Below are 15,165 nucleotides of genomic sequence, written 5' to 3' on the forward strand. Positions count from 1 at the left end.
TGGGTAAGCATGTCTGACTCTTCGGATGTCGGATTCAGAGGAAACTGCTGTCCACCTACCCCAAACGAAGCCCCACTCCTACACAACCCCCACGTCTGGGCTGACCTCCAACAGAAGCATTTTCTTTCCCGGCCAAGAGCTGTGAGACCTGGCAGGAGCTCTCACCTCGTCCCCACCGGGAACTTCCTGCCTTTCCCCCTCCTCACAGACGGAGGCTGCCCTCAGCTCCCCCCGCCCCCATCTGCGTTCTCAATTTCAGGGTCAGCATGGTAAGCCAATGGCCGAGTTTCATTTTGTTTTTATAGCATAAATAGTATAAAACCTGACTCACTGGCTAAGCCCTCCTGTTTGCGACATAGGGATTTAGCTGGTATTTTAACTAATAGCTACGTGTTTGGGCACCCTAAGCCCAATCTCTTGGGGTTACACCCTCTCTCCTCGTTGGGTCACCTCATACACCTGTTGTTGTCTCTGAAAACAAACTGAACCGAAAAGGTTTGGGGGGTGTTGGCCCCTCTAAGAGCCTCTTCTCCCCTCCTCCTAGGGTGGACCTACTTCTCCACCCCTTGGCTCAGCTTTTCGGAACTGGCAACACGAGAATGTCTGGATGGTCAAGGAGGAATTACCGAGCTATTTGGGCCCTCTCCAATACCAGCTGGCTCCTCCAGTGGGGCTATCTGTCAGGTCCTGGTGGGAGTGGGGGTGGAGCCCCAGCCTCTGGGCCAAGTCCTGTGTCTGCCTCTAGGGCAGTCAGGCCCAGAGACACAGGCCCATCCGGGCAACCCCTGGCCTCTGTGGGGTTGGGGGGAAGGGCAAGGCTAGGAAGACCGAGTTAACATGCTTAGCAGCTATTGCTTTTTCTTTAATAAAACTAGCCCCTTATAAAAGAGTAAATAACTGCATGGGGCCAATTTCAGCCCCTAGCCACTCACAAATCACCCTGGGTCAAATTCTGTCCTTGGTGACTGGCACGCAAGCCTCAGGGAGGCCCGTGGCAACCTCGGCCATCCCACGTGGCTCACAATCTCACTGCTGTGGATGTGGGGAGTGACCCTGGAGCAGCGTTGGCTGCCTGGTTTTCTCAAGGCCAGGGGACTCTGGGGGACTTGCATAGCTCTCCCTGGACTGAGAGGTCATAGGCCAAAGGTCAATATACAAGGAGCTCTGATGGGTGTGAGACCTTGGGGTACATTTCTCCAGGCAGTTACTGCCTGCCTCCCGCCCCCCCTCCACCCCGCCCCACAAGTCCACCGGGTCCCCAGGAGAAAGATTTGGGACAGAGAAAGGAGGACTCATTGGACCAGGGAAGGAGAACAAAAAATAAACGTAGATCCTATGAGACTGCAGACCCTACTCAGAGCCCAGAATAGTGTCATTTGTCTAAAAGTGCACTTGAGGCAGGGAGTGGGTTCCACAGCTGCTTTTGGACGTCCCCCAAGCCCTCCAGAAGCTACAGTTACCACAACAGCGAGTCTGTAGCTTCCTCCTTTTTGTGAAATGCACTCCCACTGAGGGAGGAGCAGGGAAGAGACACTGAACCTTTCTCTTCTCTCCCCTTGCTTCTCCTAACTTGGCCCAGCCCAAGGCCCTGACTCTCTTCGTGTGAGAAGGAGGCCCACCCAGACTCTGCATTTTCCCCAGCTCCTGGACCCGAGCCTGGATGATGCCCTAACCAGCAGCGAGAGGCACAGAAGTGTGGACAGCTTCAATCTAGATTGGAAATAGTTGGCAGTCCCTGGTCCCCAAGGCAAGGAACAAGACTCACGGTGGGGTGGTCCATTGGAGACAGCCAGGGAAGAGGCGTCCCTTGGCTTCGTGCCAGAGCACTGGATTCGTCCTGCTCCCACACTCTCCTGACGCCCTCCCAATTGTCCTCCCCCGGGCTTGGCCTCCCAAGTTGGCTCCCTTTTTCTGCTGCTCCTCACCAGTTTGTTCTGTCTTGACAATGACATTGTGTGTGGACTGGAACAGGTCGCTGCTGCACTGGCCTGTGGAGGACAGATTGGGGAAGTCAGAGCCAGCCCACATGGAGCCAGAACTTAAACAAGTCCCGAAAGCTTCAACCGGGACGGAGCTGGCTTCTAGGGAGAGCTTCTGCCCGTCCTGCCGTCTGTCCACCTCTGAGTGTTTAGGCCAGGGGGCTTCCCTCTCAGCGTCTACAAACTGGGGCCTGGAGTCCCTGGCCCGGAAAAGCAGGAGCTGGGGCATCTACATCCAATGCAATTGTTTGGCCTTGTAGAGGGAAGCCATCCCAGGATGGTGGAAATAGAACTTAAGAAGTCAGAAGGCCAGTTTTCCCACTGATGCCTGGCCTTTCCGGCTCTTGGTTAACTCGTCTGTAAATGGAGGGGATTAAACCAGATAAAGTCAGTCAATGGCCTCTAAACTGCTTTCCCTTACTGACTTAGGATACAGGACGAAAACGAAAATCCCGGAGAAACCATTTTCACCAGTTTGATTCTTCTTTGATCTTAAATGTAATCAGACCCATTTTGATTAGATCCAATCTGAGATACATCCAGATAAATGGAATAATTCTCCTCTTTTTTATGCCTTGCAACTCCTCTCTTGGTTATATATATATATGTGTGTGTATATATATATATACACATATATATATATGATATTTATATATCAAATATAAAAGCATATATACACACATACACATATGACTGCGTTTAGTATGTTTTTCCTCCCCAGCCAGGTTATAAATATCTCAGGAGCAGAGGTCGTACCTTTAACCTCTCTGTCCTTCGGATTTCCCATCTGTAAAATGGGTACATGTTTATTTTTTCATAAGGTCATTAAATGAATCAATTTACTTACAGTGTCCAGTATAAATAAACACTCAGTGAATATAAGCTAATAGAATGTCTACAAAAAGGCAAACAATGAAACAAAGGAGAGAAATCTGGTCATTAGGCACTCAGAGGCACCGACAGCATGCAGTAGGGCCAAAGAAGTTACGGAAGGTCAAAGACGGAAGGTCAAAGATGGCCACCACCCCTTTGCTCTCTGCCTCCCAAGCCTTTCTGCCTCAGGCTTCAATCAGGGCAAAGCTTTAAAGGAGTGGATCTAATTGAAGGTAGGGAGGTAAATATATTTACATCTTCAAGTGTAAGTCTGCTCCTTCTGAAGACTCCTGGGGGTTATTTATAGAGCTTTGTTTGGTTTGGTTCTAGTAAAGAAAAATGAGCAACCATCTCTGTGAGGTGGATGGGAAGAAGGGAGTGCCGGGGAGCTGAATGAGGTCATCCAAAATGGCCACCCCAGCTGCCAGCTTCAGGCCAGACCCTGGGTCCTCCTCAGCGTTAATGCAGCTGTCAGGGTCTGAATCTGGTTCATAGCCCAGGACCTCCTGCTTCCCGAAGTTCCAGCCACCTGCCCAAACACTGGTTCTGCTGAGACAGACATGCCCATTCTGACGTGGACAGGCCAGCTCACTATCCCTATGTAATATTACTGTCTCCCAAGATGCCCGCAGCTCCCAGAAGAACTTTTTTTTTACCAGCATTGTCAGGAGAACCTTAGGTCAGTGTCAAAGACATTCTGCAAGCCGGGTTGTTTGCCCTATCATGTCTTAGAAGCCAGGAGGGAACGTGCGTGAAGAGACTCACCGATGGAGAGCTTGCCTCTGCTCTAGGTGGGGCCTCAAGAGAGACACATTCGGGGCCCTAGGGCAGCACTAATTCCAGAAATCACTGCAGAAACATCCCACACGTGTCCAGACCATTAGTTCTAACCCTTTCTCTCTCTCTCTTTTTTTGAGTTCTTGACTTTTCAAGAATCTGTTGAAATATTGGGAGCCTTCTCTTCCCCAAAACAAACATAGACCTAATTAATTCTCCATCACTTCTTACCACGTGTAGGTCCCATCTTAAGAACCTCGGTCTAGAAGTTTAAAGAAAAGAAAAAGGACCCATGCTGATCTTAACAAGCAAGTGATCGGGAGTTAGGCTATCCCAACATGTTTGCGGGGGTGGAGAGGGGAGAAGAAAAGGTTTTCTGAGAGCAAGTCTTCTGTGAATACCCAGCGAGGCTTTGTCTCCTTAAAAATTAACCAGAAGGAGAAATGCAATTACCTTGGGTTCCTGTAGGATTGGACACGCCTGGAACCCCAGACTCGTGCCTGTTCTCTCGCCTCCTCTCTCCTTCCCTCCCTCGGGAAACAGTAATTCGGAGGTGAGACCCCCCCCCTTGGAAGTCCCAGACAAGGAACCTCCCAGCAGGGTAGAGAGAGATAATCACCATTCCACTTGAGATGCTGCAGGTTGCTGTAGAGAAGCTGACCCGCCGTCCCCGCCGCCCGCGTGAACTCCTGCAGACTCATGCTGCAGAGGTGCTCGCCATTGACATCGAACTCCTGGAAAGGGATGCAGCTGGCGTCCAGCTGGTTGGTGTCCAGGAGGTGCTGGAGCCACTCCCACACCTGGTACTTGGTCCAGTACTGAGGATGGATTTCATGCCACTGGCCTCCAAAAAACCCGCTGGAAACTGAAAAACAGCAGGGACCCGTGTCCCATGAGCGACCTGTGGTTCTTCCGGGACGTAATCTCAGACATGGGAGGCACCGCTCGGCTGCCAGGTGTCGGAACAACTGCAGCCGGTAGACGTCAGGGTGGGGGTTGGAGTATGAGACAGTCTCTAGAGAGGAGGCTCAGAAATGTGCCTCCCTGCCTCTTCACGTCCTCCTTAGAACAGTACTTATCCCTGGGCGCTTCATGAGGACACAGACCTGAAATGCTCTGAGATCATGAGCGCATCCCCGCCTCCTGCAAAGTACCGTGAAGGCTAACGCATCACTATGTGTCATCAACTTATTAGCCTATTGTCCACTCCCACACAGTTCCCTTCCTCTCTTTTCTCTCTCCCATTTTTAACTCTCTCTTACACACACACACACACACACACACACACATACATAAGCCCGAATTCAGACCATTTTCAACCAAAACTGAGGCCTGAGAGTAAGATTCTTTTTCTCTATGATGTCTTTTCTCCTCTCCAGAGTGGTCCAGCTTAGCTGCCTGCTAACTGTGCTGATCTACCCCAGCCCCACACTGGTTATTACAGCTGCTGTGACTCACTTCCCTACTCAGCTACCTTCAGGAGCTTCCCATTAGTCACTGAAATTAGCTACAGAATCACCAAGCCAGGCATTGAGGCTCTTCAGTAACTATTACCCAAGTGACCCCATCACTTCTGCCTTTTTTCTCTGGTGTTCTTTCAGTCTGGTTTGTATCCTGCCAGTCATTCCCTGTTGAATACTTACCCAGCTTGCAGACTCTGGCCACCCCATAAAGCCATCACAGACCACCCCCCAAAAAAATATTATTATTCAGGGCTTGATGTCCCCTGAATCTCCAACAGACGTGTTTGGTACTTCTCCTAATGGCTTTTGTCATGTTCTGCTTTACTTTACACATCTCTAGGTTCTGTTTTATTCTCCTTTTTAAATTGTAAACTCAAGGTCATGGAGCCATAGTCATCTTTGCATCTCCTACAAAAATGACCTCAGACACTATGCCATCGTAGGTACTCTCTGTATATTTCTTTGGTGGAATTTGTTCCTGAAGAAGAGATAATGTAGCAATCTAGAAGAGTTTGAGGTGCATTCACAAGATGGTTAAATTAAATATCAGTGAAGAAGTCAAGTTCACCCAAGCCAATAAATATTGCTGAACTGGATGGGCTGAACTTCTACGTATGTGACTCTCCTGTGCTCACTTCAGAGAACATCACAAAGTCAGCCCAAAGTCCTGGAAGGAGATGGAGATGAGAGAGCCATCCTCTGGGGACATGGTAATGGGGCTGAGATCTTACAGTCCCCTTGAAAACAGAGGTCAAAAGGAGGAACTCTCATCCAGGAAAGATGAGGGGCAGGGACAAGGGGAAGACACGACTGAAGCCCAGCAAGCTGAAGCAGGGAAATCCAACTGAACATGACATACAGATATTTCCACAAACTGAATAATGGACCAACAGGAGAAAACAGAGTGCAAGAAAACTGTCCCAATTTTTTTTTTCTTCGAAGTCATGTTAGATCAGTACTTCTCAAACTCTAATGTGATTGTCAATCACCAGGGATGTTGTTCAAACGCAGATTCAAATTCCATAGATCTGGGGTGAGGCCTGAGTTTCTGCATTCCTGACAAGCTTCCACATGATGATGATGATGATGATGATGATAATGATGATGATGATGGTCCATGAATACAGTTTGAATGGCAAGGAGCTAAAGAGCTCCAAAGGTTTGAGTCCCATAATGGCTCTTACCTAGCCTCAACACCCCCAGAGAGGCTGAAAGGGGAATGTTTCCAACCCAGTCCCACTTGTGCTCACCCCCTCTGAATCCATCCCCTGCTTCCAGACCTCAGGAGCACCAACAGCAGGAGATGGATGTCATTATAGGCACAAAGGTGAGTGCCATGGGTCACAACTACCACTCACAGTGTATGCTTTACTCCTCATACATCGTGGCCAGACAAAAGCAGCCCTAAACCCTCTGCTTGGGGCCTGGAGGGGAAGCCAGTTGTGGTGGGGAACAGGGGCAAGGATTGGAACAATCTAGTCCAAAAATTTCATTACATAGAAATATTCCCAAATATACAAACACATGGAATTTAGACTGGATATTTCCGTGTCCCTCCAATTTTTTGGTGTCTCACAAAAAGAGCTGTTTAAGGATGGAATATATTTCTGTGGCTCCCCGAGGCTTTGATCTTTTTTTCCAAAATAATGACACGACTATGACAGTACAGCTCTGAGTTTGCCAACAAGAGACCATAACTCTCAATATCCCGACAACAAGTCTCTCTAATTCCTCTCCCAACTTCACATGATCCAGACTAAAGGACAGTTCCCAATACTGTATCCTGAGAACTTGGGAGAACCAGAGGATTTTGTCTCAAGTCGACTAGGGGATTCTCCCATCTGCCAGGGGACTCATCGGATTCCCAAAGTTTTAGGAGAAGACGTGAAAATCCTACGAGGTCAGCTCTTGTCTATTGATCAACTGACCTCCCTTGCCCCATCAATCATGATCAGGAGCTGGGCCTTCTTTGGGGCCTCTGGAAGTTAAAACATACCAGTGGCACCCAAATTCTACTCCCTGCTAAACACACTGCCCCAGCTTTCTCCAAAGCACACAGGAGGAATGCTGCCATGATCCAGGGCCCAGACTGGGGACGCCGAAGGCTTTCCAGTCTGAAGAAACTTCCTACCCTATTTGAAACCCTCCTTTGGGGTCCTCACAAGGAATCCGAGGCCTGCCACAGAAAAGTTCACTGCCCAGAAAGGATAGCAGTTTTGTGATAGGTGACCAGGGAAGATCACCTGACCATGCTTCCCAGCCTTGTTTGACTGGGGTTCCAGACTGAAAGGAGGTGGAGCTGCACTTGCTCGTTGGAGAATACAACCTTCCATTATCCTCCGCCTCCTGGTTTGCAGACTCTGCTTACCGACAAGCCACCTTCCTTTCTCAGGAGAAGCAAGAGCAGCTTGCTTGCAAGGAGATTAGCAGCAAGTATGGGGCAGGAGAAGGCCTAGAGCTCCTTAAACCCACCACAGTCTGATGCACAGCAGTCTGCCTAGACCTAATGCCTTCACGGTGGGGTGTGGGGCCTGATTTGGCAATATCTGAATTCTGTTTGCTTCTACAGTAAGCAGTGGGCTTGATCCCCAAACCCTCTACTGAGCCCCAGCAGCAGGCCCTCCCTTTTCTGATCAAGGGCTCTAAATTAAAGCACCTAAGGGAGGTACATGGTCTCCTAAAAAATCTCTCCCTTTGAAACAGAAAGAATAAGCTGCTATAAGCCTGTCTTCCTTAAGTTCCATGCTTCTGCACAACACACACACACACACACACACACACACATTTCTCGATATCCTGTCTTAATATCCCAGCCAAACGCTGTTAAAAGCATCAACAGGTGGCCTTCCCTTTGGGCATATCTTCTAGCACTTTCTCTGCCAGGCTGCCTTGAATATTGGGAAGAAACAATGGAAAATCTCCAAAGGGCTTCTGTCTGGAGCCCCAAGAGCCCGTCGGGACCTCCAGCATGAAGTGCTCTCCATTTTCCCTCGTCCCCACACGCCTGCTGAATAAAACCTGTATTTTTCAAACATGAAGTTGGGAAACGAAGTCCAGTTAAAGCAGAGGGAAAAGCCCTGGGGCGGGGGGGGGGGGGGGGTAGTGACACTGACACCTATTTGGTCCCCTTACCATTGCACGTGGGGTAGCCGTCTGTCCAGGCCGGCTGCTGGTGGAGGAGACTGTTGCTGGGGTTGAGATTCATTACACCACTTCCTTCCAGAATCATGATCTGTAAGGGGATCAAACAGTTCGCTCAGTCAGGGCCTCCTGGACAAATGTCATTTGAGAGCACAGATCATAGAGTTAATTCGGAAAGAAAAAGAAGGAAAAAAAAAAGAATTCGTCCTTCCATCCATTACCTCCAAAGCGTGTTACCATAGTGCTTTCAGTAAAAGCAAAACTTACTGGCAATTAAAAATTTCCAGGTTCAACTTTCATATGCATGAGGCAAGTTTTTACAGCCACCCATTCATAAATGAATAATCTCTGATCAGGAATGAAGCAGGAGGAAAATGCAATACCTGCTCACAGGGCGAGTCTGGCCAGCAGCCACGAGTTTTTTTTTCTTTTTTATAAAAGTGAAAATGCCAAAGAGATTTTGTGGAAAGTGGAATTGCGATCAATAAAAATCCAAGCCGGTAGCAGCCAACCCCCAGAATCTGTGCAGGAACTCGGATCTGAAATCAGGCGTTCACAATTCCCCACAACGGAGTGGCCCTGCACTCAGACACCTAGCCACGCTTCCTTAGTGCAGACATCAGCCACAGTCCATGGCCACGGCCACATCTCAGAGGACTTCAGTCCTATGTCCCTAAAGCGCCTCCAGTATTTGGCTCCATGATAACATCAGGGATCAGTCTTTTTCTCGGACAAGACCCTGCCCCTCTCCTTCCTTCCTGGTAAAAATTCTGACAAGATTTCTCTCTCCTTTCGGAGCCCCGGAGAATACCAGAGGCTTCGAAGCCGACCTGAAGGTGACTTTCTCCTCTCATTTTCTCAGGAAAAGACACGGGGGAAGAGCTTTTCTCACATGGGACTGTTTGGATTTTTTGAAACAACGTAAAAATGTTACACTTTAGAAATAGTCACCTCCATCCTCCAGCGTTTATATTGTTCCCGACCCTGAGGCTGGCCACCCTCCTCCTTTCAGACTCAAGCCCTAGAAATGTGTTCAATCATTCAAAAGAAGAGTTGCCTATTTCCAAGAGGCGATTGAGCATCCCCCGGGGCCTGTAAAGATAACTTGCTCTTTCTAAAATGTTGGGATAGGGAGAGGAGGTAACCTTATAGCAGCAGCTCATGGAAATTTTTCTGCCTGTTTTGGGGAAATCTTGTATCCCTGGGTGTCCCCAGGATTGAAATTGGTCAAGCAGAGCACTTGCAGCCTCCAAACCCCGCCCTCTAACTTAGCTCCTATTTCTCTGGTTCTAGGTAGGGCTTCAGAGGGGAGAAGAGGGGTCTGGAAGAGGCATAAACATTCATTCGTGTATTGATTTATTCAACAAATATTTACGCCCCCCACAATGGGCTGGGTACTGTTGTTGGGACCGGGGACAGAGCAGGGACTAGGAGTCAAGCTAGGCCCAACAGGACATTTGTGATGATTATTAACATCATCATGGTTGTTTGGCCAATAATTAGGCCTGAATCCAGCCTAAGTAGAAAGTAGAGAAGGAAAGATAGGACCCCAGCAGACCACGGGCGGGGAAGAGGGCAGAGACGGGTTCTGTGTGGTGGAACCATATGTGTGAGCTTCAAAGCCAGAAAGAGCCGGCTCGACCCCAAGCTCTACCCCTTACCAGCTGGTTAGTATTAACTCAGACAAGTCACTACCATCTCTGAACCTGCTTCCTCACATGCAGAATGCAAGTCACCATACCTACTGTGTGCGTTGGTTGGAGGTTAAATGAGTTTCTATACCTGGGGCGCTCCGCACCAAGTGAGGTATATGGCAGGTGTGATGAGGAGGAGAGTCGCTCCCCCTCTGGTAACCCAAACAACAAACTATCTTGGCCTCATTTTCCCCGTACAAAAATTTAAAGACGGTGACTACTTCAATTTTTCCGTTCCCCATCCAGAAACCTCTTTGCTTCTCACTCTGAGAGAAGGAAGACCAATCCTAGCCAAACCTTCCTCTCCTTTTTCCCATTGAGCTTTCTAGAACCCTTGCCCTCAGCTAAGCAATCTGATGGGGGACTCCAGGGCAAAAGAAACCCTGCAGGTCCCCAGAGGGGTGGCTGGGGGAGGGAAGGGGCATGGCCCGGTCTCCTGTTTGCTCAAGGCTGGGCTTGTTCTTCGCCCGCATTTGCTCAACCACAAGAAGTAGAAAGGTTACTGTTTAACCCTGAAAGAGCTGAAACTCAGAGCCCAGCCCATCTGCACAGAGGAGGGATTGGCCCTTCAGCCTGGGGTTGGGGGGGTGGGGAAGGCTTCCCTGAAATGCTTTCGGAAGGGTTTGCCTGCGGGGCTGTTTCCAAGCGGCCATTCAGTGGGAGCAAGACCAGCCCTGGCCAACCCCCAGCTACTCCTCAGCCAGGGTTTCTGTTCCCCCCCCTTCTTCCCCCAAAACCTAGAAGGCAATTTGATATGAGGGCTAAGCACCCCGGCTTTGGATTTGGGTTGAGGTGGGCTCAGATCCTAGGTCCCCTGCTTGCCGTGCATGACGTCGAGCCAGTTCCAAGCCTGTGTAGCCCCCAAAACGTTCTGATCCTCACTTTCCCCAGCTATAAAATGAGAACAACCCCAAACAACCCCAAAGGGCTGAGAGAATCAAATGAGGTCATGCGTGTGGAAAGCTCAGCAGGTAAGGACAAGAATTCAATAAATGTCACAGGACAGCCCGGCCTAGTTCTCCACTTGTGACCAAATGCCCACAAGCCCCTTCCCTTGGGGTAGGTTATCTTTGCTCTCTGTGACCTCCTGAAGGCGTCCAGAACTACTCTCAACCCACAGAGAAGCCTTTAGGACGAGGATGCCCCAGCTGCCCCTTCACCCCGGGCCCCCCAAGAGAGTGGCCTGTGCGCATGAGCACTGCTCCCTTCTGGAACCCCCTCTGCTAGAGAAAGCAGCCAGCTAAGCGAGGGGCCCTTTTTTACAGGACACAGTAAATGGTTACTACTCGTAAAAGAGTTTATGTGTCTTAACCCTTACTGAGTCAGAGTTCACTCAGGCTCACTTAGGCTCGTGAGAAAAGAAGGTCAGCGTCTGTTACCGCCATGGCGCTGCACGGCCGCTGCCCCGGGGGTGGGCGCAGAAGGCCCGGGGCCAGCGTCGCTGAGAGCCTCTCCCCCAGTCCTACTCCCTGGGAGGCCCAGTTCCTCAGGTGGAAAATGAGGAGACTTGCCCCCCACCGACAGCCTCCCAAGCGTCTTGAGGAGATCAAATGAGATAATAGATAATAAATGTCCCTTGAGAATTGTAAAAAAGCATTATTATAACCAGCTCACCCACACTCCCATATACTAATGTACACTTTCTATGGCGCATAGAGATTACTTTATGGTGTATAAAAAGCAATCCTTTTAATTACAAAGTAGGGGGATTTTTTTTAATGCTCCTCTGTAAGCTTTGCAGTTTACCATCAGCATAGCTTTTATTGTTTCTTGAAGAAAAAGTATCACGTAGATACAGGTAGAGACTTTGGAACCTTTGAGGTCTGGGTTAGAATCCAGACTCCCCATCCGTAAGCCGTGTGACCTTGAGTGTGATAACCTTTCCAAACTCAGTTTCATCTCTGGCCTTCAAGGGGGCATGGAAGGGAATGTTGATGTCCTGTTTGAAGGATGAATAAACCTACTGGATTTAAAGATGTCTAGTCCAGCACGGCATACATGCCCTCCATCAAAAATCAGTTTCTTTCCCTTTCTTTAAATGCCAATTCTGAAGGTGTTTCCCTGACATAGTTAGCTTCTTCCCAACATTGCAAGAAGTAAATTCAGAGCCTCGGTAAGAATGGTTCCACCTTTTGAGTCAAAAGCAAGCAGAGAAAAGAACCCCCGTCTCTTCATCTCTAGCTAAAGGGGGGATTCTGGCAATGATCCTTGGCCACGTGCTCAGGGTGAGAAGCCGACTTTCTCAGCGTCTGCAAGACTGACGTCCTGGGCTGGAAGGGGTCCGTGGCCGTCTTGGGCATCACAGGACGGTGGCTGCCTCCCTGGACTCTAGACACTATATGCCAGAACCAATCCCCTCCAGGCCCCTCCCCCTGAAACATCCCCTGGGGCCAAATCACCCCCAGTGGCAAACACTGGTTAAAAGAGAGCCTGTGAAGGCCGCAGGCTTTGATCACGCTGGTGTGGTGACCTTGGTTTGTCCCCTAGCTTTTCTGAGCTGCCCAAGCCTCTCCTGGGAGACAGGCATGGAATTAGGACCTACCGCAGAGGTTTGCTAGAGGATTAAAAAAGATAAGGGGTGGGGCGCCTGGGTGGCTCAGTCGTTAAGCGTCTGCCTTCGGCTCAGGTCATGGTCCCGGGGTCCTGGGATCGAGCCCCGCATCGGGCTCCCTGCTCAGCGGGAAGCCTGCTTCTCCCTCTCCCACCCCTGCTGCTTGTGTTCCTTCTCTCTGTGTCTCTCTCTGTCAAATAAATAAATAAAATCTTTAAAAAAATTAAAAAATTAAAAAAAAGACAAGGGGCTTTAAAATCCCCCAGTGCAGTGCTTGGTACAAATAAAGAGTAATTGCCTCATAAGTGGGGTGAAGAAAATGCACTGGGCACGCGGGCCACCTTTGTCTCTTCCTAGGTGCTGTGCATTCTGGGAATATAGCAGACATTTATTCCAAACCCAAAGTGAAATGAAATGTGGATTATCCAGAGGTTTTTTTTATCTGCATTCTCTTATCTCTCCCTTCATGAGCAGCAACAACCGGAGAGAATGGTATTTGACTCTGCGCCCCCAGTGATTGTTCAGAGTTCCACATTCACCCAGGACATTACCCTCTGCACAGCTCGCTTGCTTGCTTGCTTGCTTCCTTCCTTCCTTCCTTCTTTCTTTCTTTTTAAAGATTTTTTTTTTTATTTTTAAGTAATCTCTACACCCAACATGGGGTTCAAACTCACAACCCCAAGATCAAGAACTGCATGCTCTTCCAACTGAGCCAGCCAGGCGCCCCTACCTACCCAGCGGTTTCTAAGACTGACCCTCTTGGAGACAGAATCCTGCTCTTTATTTGAAGAGGAGGAGGCATGCATGCTGCCCAGTAAACTATATGGATGCCTACGTCATGCCAGGCTTCCCATGAGGACCTATTCGACCTTAGGCATCAGCGCCCCTACACACAATGAGCCGCTAGGGTTTGGCCAATCCCAAATGCATTTCTGCAGAGAGCGCTGCAGTGTGCTGGGGTGGCCACAGCCCGTGTTCTGGGGGGAGAGGGAGGCCACCATCCTTGTGGCCAGTCCTCCTCCAGGCTTCCATCAAAGGCTAAGCTCCCGTCTAGCACCAGCCTGACCACCACGCACAGGGTGGGGGGCAGGGGCAGGGGGAGCCTAAGGGTTGACGGGGTAGCAGAGCACTTGGCCTGACCCTGAAGTTAAAGAGTCTCACATTTTGGCTACTGCTCAGGGACACAAATGGGAGATGGTGGGGCCTAGCCACAGAACTGAATCTCCCTTATATATTCAAGGTGTGAGGAAGGAGCTCCAGACCTCGGCTCGCATTGCTCCGCGTCTCAAGAGTGGCTCTTAAGAGGAAGAGCTCATGTCTCCGATGGTGAGGGTTGAAATCTTGATTCTGAACCTCGGCAGGCTGTGTTGACCTCGAGGAAGTACTATTTTCTCTAAAGCTTCAGTTTCCCCATATGACAAAAAGTGGGGGGGCACGGAGCTGATACGTGGGGAAAGTGAAAACGTTTGTAAAGTTCTCACATATTAGCTCGTACGTGGCGAGTACCCCCCAAGTGTCAGCTATTATTAGAAGGTCTGCCCGTGAGTCTCTCTTTAAAGTGTGTTGGTTGGCTTCGAGGACATTCTTGGGGTCAGGGTAGCCCCTTCAGCGGCAGCAGAGTATAATGGTTGGGAACACCGGGCTCTGGGGTCAGACAAACACGATTCACATCCTGGCTTTGCCAGTTTACTAAGGGGGCAAGTTTGGACAAGTTATTCAGTTTCTCTGGGCCCTAATTTTCTCATTTATAAACTGGAGATGATATGAAAAGGGTTGTTGAAAGACAAAATGAGATGATGCCTGTAAAATCTTTGGAAAAGTGTTTGACACATAGTAAGGACTTGGGATGTTAGTTGGTTTTTATAATTATTATTATTTATTTATTGTGTTATTACTAGGATTTTATTGACTCTCCAAGGACGAAATTGACAGCCAAGTCCATTTCAAACAAGGCCTGGAACTTCTACCCTCTATACAATGGTTTGCAATTCTAGCTTTAGCTGGCACAGTCAAGTCTAGGCTGGATCTCCTGCCTCCCCACCTCCCGTCTGGGGCCGCTGTGAGAAAATGCTATTAGGCTGAGCTATGAACCGCCCCTCTTGGCCCCGGCTCACAGAAGCTGTGCTATGTTCCTCTGGGCATGGTCCCTGCTCAGGGATTAACGGCCATCCCTCCTGCTCCCCTTCCCCTCAGCAGACACACCGTGCTTGGGGCTGCCAGGAGCGATGGGAGAGCACAGCCCCACGGGCTCTGTGTTATGGCCTCCGTGTTGTACTTTCACCTGGTTTGCAGATGCAAAGGACAGCAACACGTCTAAAATGGGGGCTCCTGGCAGAGGGTGGCCAGAGAGCTTCCCTATCTTACAGGCTCCCTTAGCACAAGGAGCGCTCCATCACTGCAAAACTGGGATTCGAGCTCACAAGGACAGAAAAGCCATGGGAAGGAGCCACCCCTGGGACTCTTGCAGGGAGCTGGACCCGTGCACCCCAGAACCTAGAAGGCTCTGCCCAGTCTCAGGGCCCCTGACAAGGCCAAAGACTGCTCGATTGCTCTCTCTTCTTAAAAATACAGAGAGAACCTGCCAGAAGAGACAAACACAACCCAGCCTGGGTCAGGCAGGAGGTATGCCTTTTGCTTCATGGTGGTGCTCCTAAGATGTAGGACTGAATGCTATAAGCTATAAAAAT

General features: G+C 49.6%; 1 protein-coding gene across 4 annotated transcripts in view; it reads right to left on the minus strand.

Annotated features, from left to right (window-relative positions):
* EHF (ETS homologous factor) overlaps positions 1-15,165 on the minus strand; it is a 41,631-nt gene that overhangs the window by 12,243 nt on the left and 14,223 nt on the right. For 3 of the 4 annotated variants that reach the window (XM_036106989.2, XM_036106976.2, XM_036106983.2), the window contains exons 2-4: positions 8,225-8,324; positions 4,249-4,494; positions 1,926-1,988 (exon numbers count right to left, since the gene is read on the minus strand). In XM_036106989.2, coding sequence (XP_035962882.1) covers positions 1,926-1,988; positions 4,249-4,494; positions 8,225-8,321 — 406 coding nt within the window. In that variant the 5' untranslated portion in view covers positions 8,322-8,324. The remainder of the gene's footprint in view (positions 1-1,925; positions 1,989-4,248; positions 4,495-8,224; positions 8,325-15,165) is intronic. The other variant, XM_036107000.2, reaches the window with a different exon arrangement.

Source organism: Halichoerus grypus, chromosome 11 (genome assembly GCF_964656455.1).
Source record: "Halichoerus grypus chromosome 11, mHalGry1.hap1.1, whole genome shotgun sequence".
Classification (NCBI taxonomy): Eukaryota; Metazoa; Chordata; class Mammalia; order Carnivora; family Phocidae; genus Halichoerus; species Halichoerus grypus.